The sequence below is a fragment of the Schistocerca serialis genome, chromosome 2, assembly GCF_023864345.2.
Source record: "Schistocerca serialis cubense isolate TAMUIC-IGC-003099 chromosome 2, iqSchSeri2.2, whole genome shotgun sequence".
In the NCBI taxonomy this organism is placed as follows: domain Eukaryota; kingdom Metazoa; phylum Arthropoda; class Insecta; order Orthoptera; family Acrididae; genus Schistocerca; species Schistocerca serialis.
Genome location: NC_064639.1, coordinates 124,763,037 through 124,785,745, shown reverse-complemented (window position 1 = coordinate 124,785,745; position 22,709 = coordinate 124,763,037). Strand labels below are relative to the sequence as shown.

General features: G+C 44.1%; 1 protein-coding gene across 2 annotated transcripts in view; it reads right to left on the bottom strand.

Moving 5' to 3' along the window:
- Positions 1-22,709, bottom strand: part of LOC126455460 (dehydrogenase/reductase SDR family member 11-like) — a 270,480-nt gene that overhangs the window by 44,560 nt on the left and 203,211 nt on the right. For both annotated transcript variants that reach the window (XM_050091208.1, XM_050091209.1), the window contains exon 2: positions 16,798-16,960. In XM_050091208.1, the coding sequence (XP_049947165.1) occupies positions 16,798-16,960 (163 nt within the window). The remainder of the gene's footprint in view (positions 1-16,797; positions 16,961-22,709) is intronic.

Sequence of the window (22,709 nt, the reverse complement as noted above, 5' to 3'; positions counted from 1 at the left end):
CAGGATGGCCGGACGCGGGATTGATCTGTGGTCCTCCCGAATGCAAGTCCAGTGTGCTAACCTCTGCGCCACCTCGCTCGGTTTTATAATCGTCCTCTTTAACCAAGGAAGCCAAAAACTTGCTTACAATAACTAATACCTGCATCTTACGCTCTCAAACAAAAATAAAAGATAATGTCCCCAACTACGTTATATTTGTGCCCACACCTACAACTGACGTTGAACTCATTTGATACGACACTACAACACTACACTCTCTTCGCACATGGATCCTGATGTATTCTTTTGTGTGTATATTAGTTATCTAACTCAAACTTCATCTCGCACTCTAGACCCTCATTTGGTGAAAACAAAAAAAAAAACCCTTTAACTAGAATGCAAATCTTTCCATCAGCTAAGGACAATTAAAATAATTTTAAAAATCCAGATATCCATAACTATGTTGTTCACAGAGACTTCCTCACGTTGCCTCAAGACTCCAATAAAATTGCATCATTCTCCTTTGCTCTTCACTCACATTTATGGTTCTTCACTGCATTCGTGAGATCACTCATTCTTTTTAGTCGTTATGTACTCATTTTATAACATCATGCCTGCATACCCTCTGTTCATCTTACATCTGCATTTATTAATTATCTTCTCACATATATCCACTGATAGCAATTTTAACGAGTCTCGTACTCTGACTTTCATTAAACGATACTCTTATTTATAGGACAGAAATACAGCTGCAACAGACAGTTTAATATCGACAATTATTCAAGATCTCCTACTCTTATCAAGTTTACCATTTACAACGAGCACATGATAGCTTTAACATAACCTCGTACTGGTAACGTTATATATATTTGAAACTAAGTAAAACCCCTGCTTTACGAGACAAATCGAAAATTCACATACTGAAATTAGCTGCTGCTTCCAGTCAAAAATGAAATTTACGTGGTCCCATCGTCATTTTATTATTATTTATTCGAGGAAAGCCTTTATGATAGTGATGTGCTGAACCATACACAATTTTCCCATCTTGATGCTCTCAACTGTGACTCATACAAATTTCCCCGTATGTTCAATATGCCACATGACTTCAAAGCCTGGGTTATTGTTTAAAATGTTTTCAAACATCTCTTTAAATTTTTTTGGGAATACCTCCGGCAATGAGTCGTTCACTAGAACAACTTTATTCATTAACTGAATAGATTCATTCAGCGCCAGATCTTGAGTTTCAAGCTTTTTAATACTTGCAGGTATATGCGAAAATGAGTGGTAATCACAGCAATGTCTTTTTTAATACCGGAATCATTAAAAGCTTCCATGCACTGGAAAACTGCCAAAGCCTGTGCACTATCGAAGTCGTTTACTACCCCTCTAATGGCCTCGAAATGTTCATTGTAAAACAACACAGCTTCGACCCACGTACCCCAAGGTGTTACCACTGGTTCGGGAGGTAAAAGCACATTTGGTAGTTTTTCTTTGTCGGTCTTGATGCGAGCAGGAGCCTTTAGAAACAGTTTCTTTGTGGACGAAATCAATTTATTTACATTCACAAACGTGGAAAGTACTTCTTCAGCAAGCCGATGTATTCCATGAGCAAAGAACGTCACATGAACCAAATTGGGATAAAATACTCGGAGGGCTTTTCCCGCTTTGATCATATAGAGAGTACGATCTGAAATAAACTCAAACGCCCTTTCACCTCCAGAACATTCTGGAAATATTTTCTAATACTCTCATTCACGAATCTGGCGATCGTAGAATGATATACTTTTTCAAGTTCTTTGCACGCCGCTAGCTAGGAAGAAGAATTCTCTTCTTTTAAAGCACCAACAATTAAATTTGCGACGTAACGGCTCAAGTGTCTGTCGTTGTGTCAACTGAAATCCAGATAATGCTGTCCTTGAGTTCACTGCGTATTTCTTCTGTGGTGTCACCGCCAGACACCACACTTGCTAGGTGGTAGCTTAAATCGGCCGCGGTCCATTTAGTACATGTCGGACCCGCGTGTCGCCACTGTGTGATCGCAGACCGAGCGCCACCACAAGGCAGGTCTCGAGATACGATAGAGCACTCGCCCAGTTGTACGGACGACATTGCTAGCGACAATACGGACGAAGCCTTCCTCTCATTTGCCGAGAGACAGTTAGAATAGCCTTCTGCTAAGTCCATGGCTACGACCTAGCAAGGCGCCATTAGCCTTACATAGTTTGAGAGTTATCGTATAAATGTCTCAAGAAGAACGACGTATACAACAATGATTAAAAGTTAAGTATAAAGCAGCTACGTACTTTTCTTGCTACCATTCAATAGTTATCCTGTTCCAGAATTGACGCCAGTCGGCGTGTGTGTACGCGTGCCGTTCTTTCGGCTCACTTCGCAATGTGGCGTAACTAGCTTGTTACGCCACAACATCTTCCAGAACATTTACGTAGATTGTCGGTATGTAATTTTTACGCAATGTTGATAAATCTGGTATATTTTAATTCAAGCGATATTTATGCAGGAAGCCTTTGAGGATAGGGTTTGTAAGTTTATGAAGAGGAATATTACTTGCAATGAATGTTTCACATCGATCCATGTGAAACCGACTTTTTGGATACCTTCTGACAAATCCCTGCTACTGCAACTCGCTGTTGTCAGAAGTTGTTGTCGTGGTCCTTTCTTCTGCATTCCTGCGATATGAAGACTTGTGTAGACATGCTGGTCTATTTGCAACATTTTTTCCCACGAAGTGTTTTTCTCGCAAACTCGATAATATAAAACAATTCCCTCATACGCAAATGTTCCAGGGTGGCCAGCTATCCACGAAATGACGTTTTCTTCAGGCGGCATGGCGCACAACACGTTACATTCTACAAGTCGTAAACACGTTCAACTGTGTACAAGTAAATAGAAAGCTGAATTGAAACAATGGACGTGCGACTAAAACCTTACGTATTTTAATTTAATTTTTGCCGACGCGTTCGGTATGAGGGCGAAGGGGATTGACAGGGGGCGCGAGCCCAGGAACCTTCTCTGTCTGCCTGTTCCTGTTTCTCGTCTATGATGATTTCACCAGGCAGCGGTCTCTCGGTTAGCGATTGCACGCAGTTCTAGGTCGCAGTCAATCTGTGAGACATCCGAACTAGATCGGAGTAGAGACAGCTCGTCTAAATTTTTAAAATATTGTAAACATAGCTCGAAAATATGCATCGTCACTAGATTTTAGTTAAAATATGCAATAACCGGTGAAAAGGAGCCAAATATGCAAATGCATATGCAACATGCAAATGCATGTAATTTGGTCTCTAAACATCAACTTATTCGGTGATGTATTTACTCATTGTCTTGGCATGTTATAGCGTGAAATGTCACAAAATGATACACTGCTCAGCTAGCACTGTAGGGTATACAGATGCTTTACCTTCATCAGGTAGGCAGTTGTGCAAACACATAAATTGCTGTGTTTGCTGCATGCATCACCTTAGCCCCCGATCTGGCGCCAATGAGAGGGCACACTGCGTACTTTGCACACACATATAAGGAAAAGCTGTCTGTAAGATACCAAGGTAAGCATGTTTGAGCAGAATCACAGTTTAATCTTAGTTTAGTTAAACAACGGTAAAATTAACTGACAAGAGTTAAATCACTGTTTAATCAAACAGAATTTGTGTTTAATCACGCAGCAATAAAAGAATCTTCCATTGCATCACTCTGTCGCCACACTGTTACCACACAGTAATGACCCACACGGAGCATTGAACAGCGCGGTTGCATCAGATCCACCCCAAATACTTATTCCATTACTAATTACCTTGTAAGCAACTACTTCATTAAGAGGTTGTGCTGTTACCTCATAATATGGGTTATTTTCTTCTGTGGATTCTAAATTTTGTCTCACCTGGCATGGTGTTTATTTTATATTAGTGCAACTGACTTGGATGAATAAGAACACTGCTTATCACTGCATTAGGCAACGGCCTTGCCGCAGTGGGTACACCGGTTCCCGTGAGATCACCGAAGTTAAGCACTGTTGGGCCTGGCCGGCACTTGGATGGGTGACCATCCAGCCGCCATGCGCTGTTGCCATTTTTCGGGGTGGACTTAGCCTCATGATGCCAATTGAGGAGCTACTCGACCGAATAGTAGTGGCTTCGGTCAAGAATACCATCATAACGACCGGGAGAGCGGTGTGCTGACCCCACACGCCTCCTATCCGCATCCTCCACTGAGGATGACACGGCGGTGGGATTGGCCCGGTTGGCCACTCGTGGCCTGAAGACGGAGTGCTTAACACTGCATTAGCTGAAGCAATTGTGAAGAGATAGAAATTGGCTTCCAATTGTAAAGCAATAATGGAATGATACAACACAAGGTTTTTTTGGTTGGCGCACTTCATACAGGGTTAACAGTCTGATAATAATGTCATGTTTTTCATAAATTATTCAGAACAAATTCCCTGAGAGCACAGGGCATCCTCAACTAACGTTTCCTGCTGTTTGGCAGAGTATGCTATAATGTCATTATTTTATACTGCAAAAGTACCTTACCGCGCCCTTTTTTTAAATCAGCTTCTCGCTACAGCGATTAGCAGAACTCACATAAGTGGAATAATTTGTTATGGCAAATACTCACACCCTAATCCTCACTACAAAGCACTGAACTACACTCCTGGAAATTGAAATAAGAACACCGTGAATTCATTGTCCCAGGAAGGGGAAACTTTATTGACACATTCCTGGGGTCAGATACATCACATGATCACACTGACAGAACCACAGGCACATAGACACAGGCAACAGAGCATGCACAATGTCGGCACTAGTACAGTGTATATCCACCTTTCGCAGCAATGCAGGCTGCTATTCTCCCATGGAGACGATCGTAGAGATGCTGGATGTAGTCCTGTGGAACGGCTTGCCATGCCATTTCCACCTGGCGCCTCAGTTGGACCAGCGTTCGTGCTGGACGTGCAGACCGCGTGAGACGACGTTTCATCCACTCCCAAACATGCTCAATGGGGGACAGATCCGGAGATCTTGCTGGCCAGGGTAGTTGACTTACACCTTCTAGAGCACGTTGGGTGGCACGGGATACATGCGGACGTGCATTGTCCTGTTGGAACAGCAAGTTCCCTTGCCAGTCTAGGAATGGTAGAACGATGGGTTCGATGACGGTTTGGATGTACCGTGCACTATTCAGTGTCCCCTCAACGATCACCAGTGGTGTACGGCCAGTGTAGGGGATCGCTCCCCACACCATGATGCCGGGTGTTGGCCCTGTGTGCCTCGGTCGTATGCAGTCCTGATTGTGGCGCTCACCTGCACGGCGCCAAACACGCATACGACCATCATTGGCACCAAGGCAGAAGCGACTCTCATCGCTGAAGACGACACGTCTCAATTCGTCCCTCCATTCACGCCTGTCGCGACACCACTGGAGGCGGGCTGCACGATGTTGGGGCGTGAGCGGAAGACGGCCTAACGGTGTGCGGGACCGTAGCCCAGCTTCATGGAGACGGTTGCGAATGGTCCTCGCCGATACCCCAGGAGCAACAGTGTCCCTAATTTGCTGGGAAGTGGCGGTGCGGTCCCCTACGGCACTGCGTAGGATCCTACGGTCTTGGCGTGCATCCGTGCGTCGCTGCGGTCCGGTCCCAGGTCGACGGGCACGTGCACCTTCCGCCGACCACTGGCGACAACATCGATGTACTGTGGAGACCTCACGCCCCACGTGTTGAGCAATTCGGCGGTACGTCCACCCGGCCTCCCGCATGCCCACTATACGCCCTCGCTCAAAGTCCGTCAACTGCACATGCGGTTCACGTCCACGCTGTCGCGGCATGTTACCAGTGTTAAAGACTGCGATGGAGCTCCGTATGCCACGGCAAACTGGCTGACACTGACGGCGGCGGTGCACAAATGCTGCGCAGCTAGTGCCATTCGACGGCCAACACCACGGTTCCTGGTGTGTCCGCTGTGCCGTGCGTGTGATCATTGCTTGTACAGCCCTCTCGCAGTGTCCGGAGCAAGTATGGTGGGTCTGACACACCGGTGTCAATGTGTTCTTTTTTCCATTTCCAGGAGTGTAGAATGTAGAGCATATTGCTCTAAAGCAGTGGGGCTGATTGGTCCTCTCACCAGCATGAAATACAGACAGCAAATGCTGGCAGTCATACAATCGGATCATAAAAGTTAGACTTGGTCAAAGGGCACAGGGATGAGCTTGAGCGCCATAGGCTGAGACATAAGTGCGCCGGGGCCCATAAGCGATTGGTAGACGCAAGGATGATGTCTTATAATACGACTGGCTCTCCTCCCCTGCCCAGCCTCTTCTCTCCCTCCTCCTTCCCCTCCCCAGGAGTGACAGGCGTCACAGGTCGCCAGTGACCTTGAATACTGTTGAAGTGTTCTGTGTTCCCTTTCCCTCCTTGACACTCTACTCTCGGCTAAGAGTGGTACAGTGTCGAGCTGCTTTAGAAAATCTAGGAACACACAGCTGCCTACCTGTTGCCTTCTTTGTTTACAAGATATAGTGCATGCTCCCTTTCAAACGAGTGGTTTTTTATTTATAAATCTCTGCTGAGACTTAGAGAGAAACTTTTAGTCCTCTGGTAGCTTACTATTTTTTTAGCTTATCATGTGCCTTACGATTCGGCAACAGTCGGAAGTTAGCGATATTTCGTCTAGAATTCTGTGCATCCAATCTATTAAACCACTTGACATTAATATTGCTACACCACGAAGATGACGTGCTGCAGACGCGAAATTTAACCGACGGGAAGAAGATGCTGTGATATGCAAATGATTAGCTTTTCAGAGCATTCACACAAGGTTGGCGCCGGTGGCGACACCTACAACGTGCTGACGTGAGGAAAGTTTCCAACCGATTTCTCATACGCAAACAGCAATTGACCGGCGTTGCCTGGTGAAACGTTGTTGTGATGCCTCGTGTAAGCAGGAGTAATGCGTACCATCACGTTTCCGACTTTGATAAAGGTCGGATTGTAGCCTATCGCGATTGCGGTTTATGGTATCGCGACATTGCTGCTAGCGTTGGTCGAGATCCAATGATTGTTAGCAGAATGTGGAATCGTTGGGTTCAAGGAGGGTAATACGGAACACCGTGCTGGATCCCAACGGCCTCGTATCACTAGCAGTCGAGATGACAAGCATCTTATCCGCATGGCTGTAATGGATCGTGCAGCCACGTCTCGATCCCTGAGTCAACAGATGGGGACGTTTGCAAGACAACAACCATCTGCACGAACAGTTTGTTTGCAGCAGCATGGACTATCAGCTCGGAGACCATGGCTGCAGTTACCCATGACGCTGCATCACAGGCAGGAGCGCCTGCGATGGTGTACTCAACGACGAACCCGGGTGCACGAATGGCAAAACGTCGTTGTGTTACGACCCGTGGCACTACCCTTCATTCGATCCCTGCGAAACCCTTCATTTCAGCAGGATAATGCACGACCGCATGTTGCAGGTCCTGTACGGGCCTTTCTGGATACAAAAAATGTTCAACTGCTGCCCTGGCCAGGACATTCTCCAGATCTCTGACCAATTGAAAACGTCTGGTCAATGGTGGCCGAGGAACTGGCTCGTCGCAATACGCCGGTCACTACTCTAGATGAACTGTGGTATTGTGTTGAAGCTGCATGGGCAGCTGTACCAGTACATGCCATCCAAGCTCTGTTTGACTCAATGCCCAGTCGTATCAAGGTCGTTATTACGGCAAGAGGTGGTTGTTCTGGGTACTGATTTCTCAGAATCTGTGCACCCAAATTGCGTGAAAATGTAATCACATGTCAGTTCTAGTATAATATATTTGTCCAATTAATACCCATTTATCATGTGCATTTCTTATTGGTGTAGCAATTTTAATGGCCAGTAGTGTACCATTTTTGCGGAAAAGGAGTGAACTGCGCTATTTTCCAGTCAAACGGAACTGTTCACTGCGCGAACGATTGTCCATGAATATGAGCTAGGAAAGGTGTCAATTGCGTGGTGTACTCAGTGTAACCTCTAACTGGAATTCCGGCAGAGCCTGGTGCCTTGTTCGCTTTTAGTTTTAGATTCGTGCATAAGTTCATAGCGTTTTTGTTCTGCATATCAGTATTTCGGTTGCTATGGACTTTATCAACTGTTATTTTTTATTTGAGTTTGCATATTATCATTTCATCATCTGAAGATAGTGAGTGGGACTGTGGACGTTAGAAAATGGAGTACCAAGTGGAGCAGTCGGAACATTTCCGACATATTCGTCTGTTTGAGTTCAGTAGAGGAATGACTGCAGCGGAGGCAGCCAGAAACGTTGCTCAGTGTGTGGTGATAATGTCATTTGACAAAGCGCCACAAGAGAATGGTTTTCTCGTTGCGAGGAGTATTTTTTTGACATCAGTGGAAGGATTTGGGGGTTTCGTAAAGAGCGTTTAAATGCATCAATTCACAACGATACCCGTCAGTGTACTCGTGGAATGGCAAATGTGATGAACTGTGACCATTCTACCATCGTGCGATATTTGTATGCAGCGGGCAAGGTTCAGAAATCAGGCGATTCGCTCTAAGCCAAAATCACAAAAAAGCTGATGACCATCGTGTCTCTGCTTGCTCGTCATTAATTGGCTCGTGAACAACACCGAGCATTCCTATCCCCTATAATTTCTGGTGATGAGAAATAGTGTCTTTATTCTAAGACGAGGAAAAGAAAGGAATGTTTGAGTTCAAACAAAGCAACTCCCCGCAGAAACACCTGCACGTATCCACCAACGATAATGTTGTGCATGTGGTGGAACAGTGACGGTGTGGTGTAGTACTAATTGCTTCCCCGAGGTGTAACCATCACTGCTGTCATTTACCGTCAACAACTGAGACGTATTGCAGACAGTGTCCAAGAACAAAGACCAGGAAGACTGCGTGAAGTGATGCTACTCCACCATAACGCCTGCCCACATTCTGCAATTTCATCTGTTTCGATCTCTAACTTCCTTTCCGGACAAAAATGCGCTCCGAACATGGTTTGACGAGTTCTTCGCGTCAAAACCATATCATTTTTACCGTCGCAAAATCGAAAAGTAACCCCAGTGTTTGGAAATTGCTGTAAATAGTGAAGGAGAATATATCATTGCCGACTACAGTCTCAGGCATGCATATGTGTTGTAAGTACTTCCAGCATTGCAGCGCGTCAGCAATCGTAAGTATCGAAATAATTATGAAAAATCCACCTCGATTCCACAAACTACCTGGCGTTTACCTAGGTTTCAGCGTGGGTAACCACGCCTTCTTCAGAACAAATATAAAACAGCTTGCCGAAATAGGCATAGTCAAATGCTAAAATCAGCACCTACAGCGGAAAGACCCCATAAAAAATTATTACAAATACACGGTACATATGTACCAAGTCAATAATACTACACTCCTGGAAATGGAAAAAAGAACACATTGACACCGGTGTGTCAGACCCACCATACTTGCTCCGGACACTGCGAGAGGGCTGTACAAGCAATGATCACACGCACGGCACAGCGGACACACCAGGAACCGCGGTGTTGGCCGTCGAATGGCGCTAGCTGCACAGCATTTGTGCACCGCCGCCGTCAGTGTCAGCCAGTTTGCCGTGGCATACGGAGCTCCATCGCAGTCTTTAACACTGGTAGCATGCCGCGACAGCGTGGACGTGAACCGTATGTGCAGTTGACGGACTTTGAGCGAGGGCGTATAGTGGGCATGCGGGAGGCCGGGTGGACGTACCGCCGAATTGCTCAACACGTGGGGCGTGAGGTCTCCACAGTACATCGATGTTGTCGCCAGTGGTCGGCGGAAGGTGCACGTGCCCGTCGACCTGGGACCGGACCGCAGCGACGCACGGATGCACGCCAAGACCGTAGGATCCTACGCAGTGCCGTAGGGGACCGCACCGCCACTTCCCAGCAAATTAGGGACACTGTTGCTCCTGGGGTATCGGCGAGGACCATTCGCAACCGTCTCCATGAAGCTGGGCTACGGTCCCGCACACCGTTAGGCCGTCTTCCGCTCACGCCCCAACATCGTGCAGCCCGCCTCCAGTGGTGTCGCGACAGGCGTGAATAGAGGTACGAATGGAGACGTGTCGTCTTCAGCGATGAGAGTCGCTTCTGCCTTGGTGCCAATGATGGTCGTATGCGTGTTTGGCCCCGTGCAGGTGAGCGCCACAATCAGGACTGCATACGACCGAGGCACACAGGGCCAACACCCGGCATCATGGTGTGGGGAGCGATCTCCTACACTGGCCGTACACCACTGGTGATCGTCGAGGGGACACTGAATAGTGCACGGTACATCCAAACCGTCATCGAACCCATCGTTCTACCATTCCTAGACCGGCAAGGGAACTTGCTGTTCCAACAGGACAATGCACGTCCGCATGTATCCCGTGCCACCCAACGTGCTCTAGAAGGTGTAAGTCAACTACCCTGGCCAGCAAGATCTCCGGATCTGTGCCCCATTGAGCATGTTTGGGACTGGATGAAGCGTCGTCTCACGCGGTCTGCACGTCCAGCACGAACGCTGGTCCAACTGAGGCGCCAGGTGGAAATGGCATGGCAAGCCGTTCCACAGGACTACATCCAGCGTCTCTACGATCGTCTCCATGGGAGAATAGCAGCCTGCATTGCTGCGAAAGGTGGATATACACTGTACTAGTGCCGACATTGTGCATGCTCTGTTGCCTGTGTCTATGTGCCTGTGGTTCTGTCAGTGTGATCATGTGATGTATCTGACCCCAGGAATGTGTCAATAAAGTTTCCCCTTCCTGGGACAATGAATTCACGGTGTTCTTATTTCAATTTCCAGGAGTGTACTTATCCCAACCCCGTCTATGCTGCCTCGCCCCTGCCAACGTACGATGGTCACATGCTATGACCAAAGTAACCCAGTGTTTGGAAATTGCTGTAAATAGTGAAGGAGAATATATCATTGTCGACTAAAGTCATATGCTGTGACCATCGTACGTTGGCTGTGGCGAGGCAGCATACACAGGGTTGGGATAAGTAATATTATTGACTTGGTACATATGTACCGTGTATTCGTAATAATTTTTTATGGCGTCTTGCCGCTGTAGTTGTTGATTTTAGCCTTTGACTATGCCTATTGAAAGGTGGCTACGCTGAGCCACAGCGCCAGAGATCGCGCCAGAGATTTTTTTTCGGCCGCCTCCACTGGCAGTGATTATTGAGAAGTAGCGGAGTGCAGTGCTTGTCGAGGACTCGTAGTAGACAGTGCTTGCTGAGATGTGGTAGTGAAAAGTTCTTGTCGAGATGTCGTAGTAGTGAGTGCTTGTACTTCGTGATTTATCTGCTTGCGCCTTCATGTTTACTTATTAAGATTACATATGAACATTTATTTGCTTATGCTAATATGATGCTAATGACCTGTTTATTACGTAAGTTATATATTTGCTGCTTTGCCTATGGATTGCACATTTACACATTTCTGTTTTGTTGTCATAACTACTCTTCAATTTAGAATATAGCAATGCTGATGTACAGTGTACGAACATAGAGTTTAGGTTACACTATGGTATTAATTATAGATTGTTCGCTTGGCAGAGCCTCGTTGTAGGAATTGTACTGCATCCACTTGTTGACATTCTGTTCTCTACTGGTATATTTACTCGCTGTTGCATGTTTTGCTTACGCTCAGTGCCTTATATTTTTAAGATAAGAAAATGAACTGCTATAATTCGACGAACGACATTAATACAAGAAACTTGATAGAAGTCACATGAGCTGGAGGTTTTATGGAAGCTGTATAAATTTATGTTACTAGGAAGGAAGCTAACGACATGACATACCAACATTAGGTTTAGACCATTGACAGTTATTACACTGCATTCTTCGTGAGCAATTGAAATAGTAAGTGACACTTGACACAAAAAATACTCCACATGTTTGCTTCTGCCATGATTCTTGAAGTGGTGTACACACTGTGAAATATTACGATTATTCACACTCCGTAATCGTACTTAATTACTGAGAGTTATTCGAACTAAAGTCTGTTAGAGGTCATGTATGCATTTCTTTTATTTAATGATGGACAAGGTAACCAAAATGTATTTTATGATTCATAATGAGTAGAAGATTTGGGTCAGATGGATTACACAGAGGTTGTGTGTGGACATTGTGTCTACAGATTGTATGGGATGATGAATTGAAGTTTGCACTAGAATTTTATCTGTACTTGTTCGAGGAGACTGACTAGAGGAAAGAGTTGTTATGGAAGTGAAATGATATTGGTAATAAAGTTTATATGTATCGACGTATTGAAGAGGTATTATTGAGGTATTATTAAGATTATGTGAAGCTGATGATTATTGGAGTTTTGGTGGACAAGAGGTAAGGTAAATGATATTGATGATAAGATTTATATGTATCGACGTAAGAGGTATTATTGAAGTATTGAGATTATCTGATGCTGATGATTATTAGAGTTTTGGTGGATAAGAGGTAAAGTAAGTGAGGAGCATATTTTTTTTTGTTGGTATATATGGAACAAGGAGGATGAAGATGGCAGACTAGAACACTAAAGTGGAAGGAAGATTATCTACACACACTTTGTTAAATCAATAAGCAGTATATACTTTTTTTTTGAAGAAAGGAAGTATTTGCATATCTTGGCGCACTGACAGCTGTTCAGCAACAGTACATTTGATTTGGCTTGGCAAACATTGGTCTTGACATGATGACTATGACGTTGACTAACTATTATTGACTGTTATACATTGCTGCCACCACTACTTGATACACAAGATGAACATCAAAATTTGACAGAATTGCATTTACACAGTTAACACTATTCAATTACACAGTAGCACTAATGTGGACAAAAGATGAGCGAGTGTGTTTTGTGTGTTTTCCTTTCCCAAACCCAAATTGGTACCGACCTATCTTCTAAATATTATTTTACTTGTTTGTTGTGGCTTGCACTGACACTCATAAATATTATAGGTTTGCTGATATTTGTGCATTTGTAATAGTTAAGATGACAATTATCTGATATCATTTGTGTGTTTATTATGATTTGTATGTTTAGTGTAAGAGCATTGAGAATAATTTTGTAAAAGCAATTGTGTGTGCATTCAAACTATTGTTCATGCCTGAACTGTCTGATTAGTGATGGTGAATATTATGGACTGTTACCTGCACTTGTTCAACATTGCTGGGTGCCACTGATGGACTGCATCTATTGAAATAATGTCACTCGTTGGTGTCTGCACCTGTTCAACATTGCTGGGTGCCACTAATGGAACTGCTTCTACTGAAATGATGTCACTCGTTGGTGTCTGCACCTGTTCAACATTGCTGGGTGCCACTAATGGAACTGCTTCTACTGAAATGATGTCACTTGTTGGTGTCTGCACCTGCTCAACATTGCTGGGTGCCACTGATGAACTGCTTATACTGAAATGATGTCACTTGTTGCTGTCTGCACCTGCTCAACATTGCTGGGTGCCACTGATGGACTGTTTCTACTGAAATGATGTCACTCGTTGCTGTCTGCATCTGTTCAACATTACTAGGTGACAATGATGGACTGCTTCTACTGACATAATGTCACTTGTTGGTCTCTGCACCTGTTCAGCATTGCTGGGTGCTACTGATGGAACTTCTTTTACTAAAATGATGTCACTTGTTGGTGTTTGCCCTTGTTGACCATTGCTGGGTGCTGCTGCTGGAACTATCAACTACTTGTTTTTTTTTTTTTTTTGGATAATTAAAAGCATTTTATGTGAACATTTGTATAAACTGATTTTTTGTGTATTGTGTAAACTATTATGTAAAGTCACATGTATGAAAGAATTTGTATTGCTTACTGTATTTTATATATTAGGTTATTGAAAGGTCAGTGCAAAGCGAAAATTTTATCTAGTTATGTGATATTTATGTATTAATTTTATCTTTTATTTTTTGTCTGTACTTTTTTTTGGACGAATTTGGTGGTATTTTCACCACCAATGCTGGCAAAAATACCATCAAATTCTAGCCCGTGGAGGAAGGGCATATGAAAGGTGGCTACACTGAGCCACAGCGCCAGAGATCACGCCAGAGAGTTTTGTTCGGCCGCCTCCACTGGCAGTGATTATTGAGAAGTAGCGGAGTGCAGTGCTTGTCGAGGACTCGTAGTACGCAGTGCTTGCTGAGATGTGGTGGTGAAAAGTTCTTGTCGAGATGTCGTAGTAGTGAGTGCTTGTTCCATGTTTTATGCAGTTATTTGATGGGCTAGATAGCAGATGTTGTTCTAATGGAGATGTTGTAATGATTACAGTGCTTTTCGTCAATATATATGAAGGTAACAAAACTCGGTTTTTTTCTCATTATTTCAATGTCTTGAATAATGCGTCATTACAGGTTCAGTCAACAAAGCATCTGGCTTGTGTTCTTGTATTAGAGTGTAATTCTGGTTTTCTTGCGCAGTTATAGTATTTCTAATTTTTTTATCACTTCAGTATAAATGGTATTTGCAATTTCTTGTCTTATTGAAGAAGAACCGTGCCAGATGTGTACGTTGAGTCATACTTCCACACACAGAACAGCTACACTTGTGCTTTGTTGGCTTCGTAGGTTTTATAGTTGCTGGGGACTTAATTAATTAATTGTATTAACGGAAATTTTCATTTTATTCTTTGTTGTTGTTCTATGCAGTCAGATTGCGTACTAAAACTAGTCAGGGCCAACCGTTTACGACACTACGTAATCGGACATACAGCGACTAAAAAATTTAAAAGTATTTGCATTACATATTTATATAATTAAGCCCCCATGCACTATTTAGGCAAGCTGTTTTATATTTGTTCTGAAGAAGGCGTGGTTACCCATTCTGAAACCTAGGTAAACACCAGGTAGTTTGTACAATCCAGGCGGATTTTTCAAAATTATTATATGTGCTGTGTTTATTAAACTTATGGTAAAACGTTACGATGTGTCAACCTAATACTTCCCATTGTTTTACAAAACCGTGGTTCTTAAACCGGTATCACTCTTTTATGTGTCTGTGCCACAGTCTAACTTTGGTAAGACACTATCCTTTTGCGTGAGAACGTTTATAAATACGGAATTTAAATTTTGTGCTTTCTGTCTGCTGTCTTCTGTTTCAAAGAAGACGGATCCACGAGAGACCGTTCATTGACTTCACTTATGACCGGAATTCCCTACGACTTTCTGATAAATCTTCAGATGGAATGGCTGATGGAGGCAATGGGACTGTTTATAGTTATCTGTAACGCCAAAACGTACAGTTTGTGGTGGGATGTCACATATTGCAGATTAGGGGCGTACCAAAGTTTGCATGGAGATAACTCCTTTTGTATCAGTAACATCGAATCTCCCAACTTTCCTCTCCACTCGCTTCTAATACATTGAAGCGCCAAAGAAACTGGCATTCACGAACAGAGATATGTAAACAGGCAGAATACGGCGCTGCGGTCGGCAACGCCTATGCAACACAAGTGTCTGCCCCAGTTATTAGATCGTTTTCTGCTGATGCAATGGCAGGTTATCAAGATTTAAGCGAGTTTGAACTTCCAGTACGGCCATTTCACGAGTGTACCGTGAATATCAGGAATTCGGTGAAACATCAAATCTGCGACATCGCTGCGGCCGGAAAAAGATCCTGCAAGAACAGGACCAATGACGACTGAAGAGAATCGTTCAACGTGACATAAATGCAACTCTTCCACAAACTGTTGCGGATTTCAATGCTGGGCCATCAACAAGTGTCACCATGCGAACCATTCAACGAACGTCATTGATATGGGGTTTCCGAGCCGAGGGCCCACTTGTTTATTGTTGATGACTGCACAACACAAAGCTTTACGCCTCGCATGGACCCGTCAACACCGATATTAGACTGCTGACGACCGGAAACATGTTTCCTGGTCGGACGAGCCTCGTTTCAAATTGTATCGAGCGGATGGACGCGTACGGATATAGAGGCAACCTCTTGAATCTACGGACCCTGCGTGTCAGCAGGGGACTGTTCAAGCTGGTGAAGGCTCTGTAATGGCGTGGGGTGTGTGCAGTTAGAGTGGTATGGGGCCTCTGGTAGTCTAGATACGACTCTGACAAGTGACACGTACGTAAGCATCCTGTCTGATCACCTGCATCATTCATGTCCATCGTGCATTCCGATGGACTTGGGGAATTACAGAAGGACAATGCGACATCCCACATGTCCAGAATTGCTACAGAGTAGCTCGAGGAACACTCTTCTGAGTTTAAACACTTCCACTGGTCACCAAACTCCCCAGACATGAACTCTATTGAGCATATCTGGGATGCCTAGAAACGTGCTGTTCAGAAGGGATCTCCACCCTCTCCTACTCTTATGGATTGATGGACAGCCCTGCAGGATTCATTGCGTCAATCCCCTCCAACAATCGAGTCCGTGCCACGTCGTGTTGCGTCACTTCTGCGTGCTTGAGGGGGCCCTGCACGATATTAGGCAGGTGTACCAGTTTCTTTGGCTCTTCAGTGTATCTCTTGCAGAGAAAGATGCTTATCATACTGGTAACTCAAGCGAAGATTTCATCAGACTAAAACGTATTGTGAGCTCAGCTATTCCGACTTGCTTGTTGGTTTTAACAATATCTCATTTTTAACAACGTTCCTGTTATTGAGTTCTTTCTTCTTATACTCACACATGTTTCAGCATGATATAACCTTAACGTTCTACGATTTCTACATCAATATCAAACAACTTTTTAGTTGCTAAGTTATCCAAAACACAGATTGATTTGTACTCGTGTATCTACTTCGTACACTAACAGAGAATATTCGTCACTCACAGATCAAGCTGCAATTGCGACACAATCCCGCGCAGTTGACGAGAATGTCGACGCCTCCCAAGGTATCAGTAATCCATTTGAACACAGAAAGTATGCTTTCCTCGTCACTGACATCTCCGTATAATGGATGCAACTGCCCGGTGAAATCATTCAGTTGCCATTCCTAGGGAAAGAAAAACATAATTGCTGTTACTATTACAAAATGTTATACTCAATAAAGGGTTCAAAATTGTGAAACTAAGCACATGCAACATTACAACGAAAATACGTTCGTAGACGCAGTTTACATCTCGATTACAGCATGGCAGAGCAGTGGTTAAGACATGCATCCCGGCAGACAGCAGTTCAAATATACATATGGCCAACCAGATTTAGGTTTTCTGCGGATTTCCTACCAATCTGATGAGGAGCTGTTCGGGGAGGGGGTATTTGTTGAGAAACACGTCTGTCGAGAATCATAGGCATGCTCTATAGTCTATAGGTTTAGGTTCATGGAGCACGCATGCCATTCCTCACGTTCAGTCTTCACTTACCAGTGTGTTCCACATCTTAGCGGTCCTTTGTAGGCAGGCATTGTCTCCACAAATAGAAAACTGAGACCAAGCGCACCCATAAACAGACGGACAGAATCCAGAATAACCTCCCTGTAATATCGCTGTGCTGTAACGGTACCTCACCCAAAGACAAGCAGCGGTATTTGGCCATTTGCGCCTAGTGCCTGCCCACACCATAACGCCTAGGTAATAGCAACGGCGTTCATGAACATTCTGTGGTATGAAGCGTACTCCCCACTCTCTCCACGCTAACTGGTGATCAGAATCACTTGTCACAGCGAAGCGCGGTTCGTCGGAAGAACATCACACTGGATCACTTTTGCTGACCCCAACCAGCATGTTCCGTACACCAACGAACTCTTTCTCGCCACCACTGATGACGGTTGCAAGGTCTGCTGTGATATGCCTAGGATGGGGTGGCCCATCTACGAGCGACGGCATGAATTTCGCATAGCATTTCCATCTTCAACGATCTTTTCTAATCGTGAGATGACACTTTTGGACACATCCATTACTGTGGCTGTAGTAGTAACTCACCAGACTACTCGTCCACGATCGCAAACACTCAAATGATGTCTTGCACACGTGTTGCCGCAGCAAACGGAATGTCGCACTAATAGGTTCCACAACAAACTTAGACAAACATCGTACGTCATGAAATGTCGAATACGTACTGGTATTCGCGCACAGGCTTCGCTGCTGTGAACAACTCCAGTCCTCTAGATCTCCTTTTACTATCATAAGTTGGGTGTTCCATAGCACTTGCCAGTTGTTCCCTAGCAGTTGGCAGTTGTTCCATATGCAAGTGTTAGTTGTTCCTTAGCAACTGTCAAACAATCTACGTAATTCCCTTTCAAATTTAAATTTTTGTCTTGGTACTCCATAAGCCTTCCACATACTCAGCTCTGCCACGTTCGTATGCCAGTCAGTACCGTCCTCTTTTAGACTGTTGTCATTCCCATAGTGCTTTCCGCCCAAAAAATCCTTCAATTTTGAGGAAAGATGGACAAAGTCAGGATAAACTTTCCACTTAAGTCGCCAAGCAGATTCTTTGCCAACGCGACAGAATGCCGGCTAGAAATGTGTGATGATTCTGGGCGGGAAGGAGCGCCTGGTCCCCGGCACGAATCCGCCCGGCTGATGGTTTTTAGGCGGTTTTCCATCTGTCTCGGTGAATGCGGGCTGTTTCCCCTTATTCCGCCTCAGTTACAATGTGTCGTCGATTGCTGCGCAAACAAGCTCTCCACGTACGCGTACACCACCATTACTCTACCACGCAAACGTAAAGGTTACACTCGTCTGGCCGGCCGGAGTGGCCTTGCGGTTCTAGGCGCTACAGTCTGGAACCGAGCAACAGCTACGGTCGCAGGTTCGAATCCTGCCTCGGGCATGGTTGTGTGTGATATCCTTAGGTTAGTTAGGTTTAAGTGGTTCTAAGTTCTAGGCTACTGATGACCTCAAGCCATTTGAACCATTATTTTCTTTCGAACGGAGCGGCGCAGTCGTTATTCATTGTCTCTCTTCCAGGCATAATGACAATGAGCAGAACGCCCTTTCGATCCCAAAACATTCTGGCCATAACCTGTTTCATGCTCAGAATGTGTTTGGCTTTTTCTTCTTTTGTTGGGGATAGTCAATGGCGTCAGTCGGTTGATTGGCGCACAGTTTCTAAACTTTCATGCGAAACCTAGATCTCGTCAACAATATGACTCAAAACTTCCTAGCCATCCTTGTCGTACAGAGTGAGAAATCCAACTGCAGCTCCAATTCGCTGTTGTGACGTTCGTTTGTCAAAAGGAAACCACTTGTCGCAATTCTACAAATTTCATATAGAACTGGTAGTGAAATTGCAGGAACGCACAAGCTCAATCCATCAGGCAGTGAAACGCCAATGGTGTTGAATTTTTTCATCAGTTCTACTTTTGAGTTCATCACTCGCAACTAAGAGTCAGCCTGATCGTTCCACATCATGAGTAGTCGTTCGTCGTCCATTAAACATGAGACAACATTTTCGAACTGAGGCTTCTTTCATCATGTTTCTATAAACTTCTGTTACCTGCCTAAGCATTTCGATATTGTGGACTTCTTTTTGCATTCAGAAACAGTATTACTCCACGAACCTTACACTATGCCGGATCGTAAATTTGGTAACAAATGTTAGGATCGTACAAATAAACAGCGGACGACCGTTCCTGGCACCTGTTACTGTGATCCTGACGCCACTGTTATACACGAGGGGGGGAGGGGAGGGGATAGGACGAAATGCGAGGCTTTTCAGGTCAGAACGTCCTTTCCTTTTAGAATGACCCTCTTTGTTTCGGAATTTTCACTTGTCGAAAAATGCTGGGCTTTGGCTCAGAACGTCCTTTCCTTTTAGAATGACCCTCTTTGTTTCGTAATTTTCACTTGTCGAAAAATGCTGGGATTTGGCTCACTCACAAATTTCGTTAAAGAATATAGGACTTCGCACTTGTAAATTTATTTTACCAACACTTCACTGACAAGCGCCACATTTACGAATAGTGAAGAGGACTGTGGACTGCGTATAGAAAATATATGTATTTACAGTCTAGTTTAGTTGCAAAGCAGATTTCGACAGTAACCATCACTGAACGCTATCGTGTATAAAACCTTTCAAAAGACAGAACGCTTCTGTACACTGAAATATCCAGCACATCGCTGCAGACAACCAAGAATGGAAGAGAAATTAAAAAAAAAAAATGTTTGAGAAAGATATTACTCGGATAAAGCTAGCCCAAGATAAGTGGGACTGTTTACACAAGACATGTTTACACCCAGAGCTTTGGGAGTGTTGGCGCTATTGTTTCATAAGGATGGCCTCCGCAGTTGCCCTCTCGGGTGTTGGCAGGTGCACGTCGAGTTGATATTGTGGACTTCTTTTTGCACCCATCGCGGTTCTGAGTGCAACCAGTGCCGGAAGTATACAATGTGTCCGCAATCATCTGAAAAACTTATAACTTAAAGACTATTAGCGATAGAGTGACGTGGTCTGTTGTAAAACGTTTGTTGTTGTTGTTGTGGTCTTCAGTCCTGAGACTGGTTTGATGCAGCTCTCCACGCTACTCTATCCTGTGCAAGCTTCTTCATCTCCCAGTACCTACTGCAACCTACATCCTTCTGAATCTGCTTAGTGTATTCATCTCTTGGTCTCCCTCTACGATTTTTACCCTCCACGCCGCCCTCCAAAGCTAAATTGGTGATACCTTGACGCCTCAGAACACGTCCTACCAACCGATCCATCCTCTTGTAAAGTTGTGCCACAAACTCCTCTTCTCCCCAATTCTATTCAATACCTCCTCATTAGTTATGTGATCTACCCATTCTTCTGTAGCACCACATTTCGAAAGTTAATGTTAAATGTTCCACATTAGATTTTGTGAAGGAGAAACTTTATTTTGAATACAATTTTCAAACTGAAGAATTGGGTCTTTGCATATTCCCTTATCAGTACCTCATCCTCTTCCATGTCGTGTTTATTTAAATCCAATGAATATTTTTTAAAGAAATCGTCTTTCAATCAGAGTAAAAAAAACCAGCTATCGGCTGATATCGTCGCTATTGGCCATCGAATTTGGCGCCTCCACGCATGCGCACTTCCTGCCTAAGACTGGATAAATAGGGGGCCCTAGTCATGCCTTCCCCCCATGAACCATGGATCTTGCCGCTGGTGGGGAGACTTGCGTGCCTCAAAGATACAGATGGCCGTACCGTAGGTGCAACCACAACGGAGGGGTATCTGTAGAGAGGCCAGACAAACGTGTGGTTCCTGAAGAGGGGCACAGCCTTTTCAGTAGTTGCAGAGGCAACAGTCTGGATGATTGACTGATCTGGCCTTGTAACACTAACCAAAATGGCCTTACTGTGCTGGTACTGCGAACGACTGAAAGCAAGAAGAAACTACAGCTGTAATTTTTCCCGAGGGCATCCAGCTTCACTGTATGGTTAAATGATGATGGCGTCCTCTTGTGAAAAATATTCCGGAGGTAAAATAGTCCCCCATTGCGATCTCCGGGCGGGGGCTACTCAGGAGGACGTCCTTATCAGGAAAAAGAAAACTGACGTTCTCCGATCGGAACGTGGAATGTCAGACCCCTTAATCGGGCAGGTAGGTTAGAAAATTTAAAATGGGAAATTAATAGGTTGAAGTTATATATAGTGGGAATTAGTGAAGTTCGGTGGCAGGAGGAACAAAACTTCCGGTCAGGTGAATACTGGGCTATAAATACAAAATCAAATAGGGGTAGTGCCGGAGTAGGTCTAATAATGATTACAAAATAGGAGTGCGAGTAAGCTACTACAAACAGCGTAGTGAACGCATTATTGTGGCCGAGATAGATACGAAGCTCACGCCTACCACAGTAGTACAAATTTATATGCCAGCTAGCTCCCCAGATGACGAAGAGATTGATGAAATGTATAATAAGGTAAAATAAATTATTCAGGTAGTGAAGGGAGACGAAAATTTAATAGTCATGGGTGACTGGAATTCGATAGTAGGAAAAGTCAGAGAAGAAAACTGTAACACCTTAAGAAGCCTGAAAATCCAAATTAGAATGTCATGATAATTTAAAGTAGGGAACAGTGTTATCCTGACAGGTACGACAACTGTGACAATAATATAACACCTTAAAGCTTTGATGAACACCAGTTTCGATAATTACTGAGTATATCATGATATAAAGCTAGAAAGAAAGAAAAGTTATTTTTAATTAGCTATCATACATCTTAGTAATAACTGCGAATCAGTACGACGAAAGTTAAGTCCAAAGTAATATGTTGGTCAGAAATAACATTTATTGTCAAAGAGAGTTGCAAACGCGGCGAAAAGGAAATTCAATGCGTCTACAATGCTCGATCATGGAAAAGTTAGTCGCTTGCTAGCTTGCTTGCTATCATGTCGAGAGAGAGCACCGTTTGCTATAGTACTACAAACGGAACGCTACGAGATTGTTTCTTTTAGAAAAAAAAGCAATATTGTGTAATAGAGATGCGCGGACTTTGTTCTCAGTTATTCTGACTTGAGAACTTGAACTGAAGTGATATTCTGATAGTGTACGATGAGTTAATGAACTTTAATTATTAGATATATTATTGTTGCACTCAACCTTCGTCAAAGTGAACAGTTACAACGAAAATGGACATAGTATCAAAGACTGCAAATCCTGATTAGCCTGGAGTACGAAACATTAATACGACCACACGAAGATAATACAAATATGCTGATTGTAAAAGTTGTAATTGTCACGATCACCGAACTGAAAAGAATCGTAATTGATCTGATCCATCTGTGTGCGTGTGGTGTGACGATTATAAACTAAGTGCTAAGAAGGAACAATA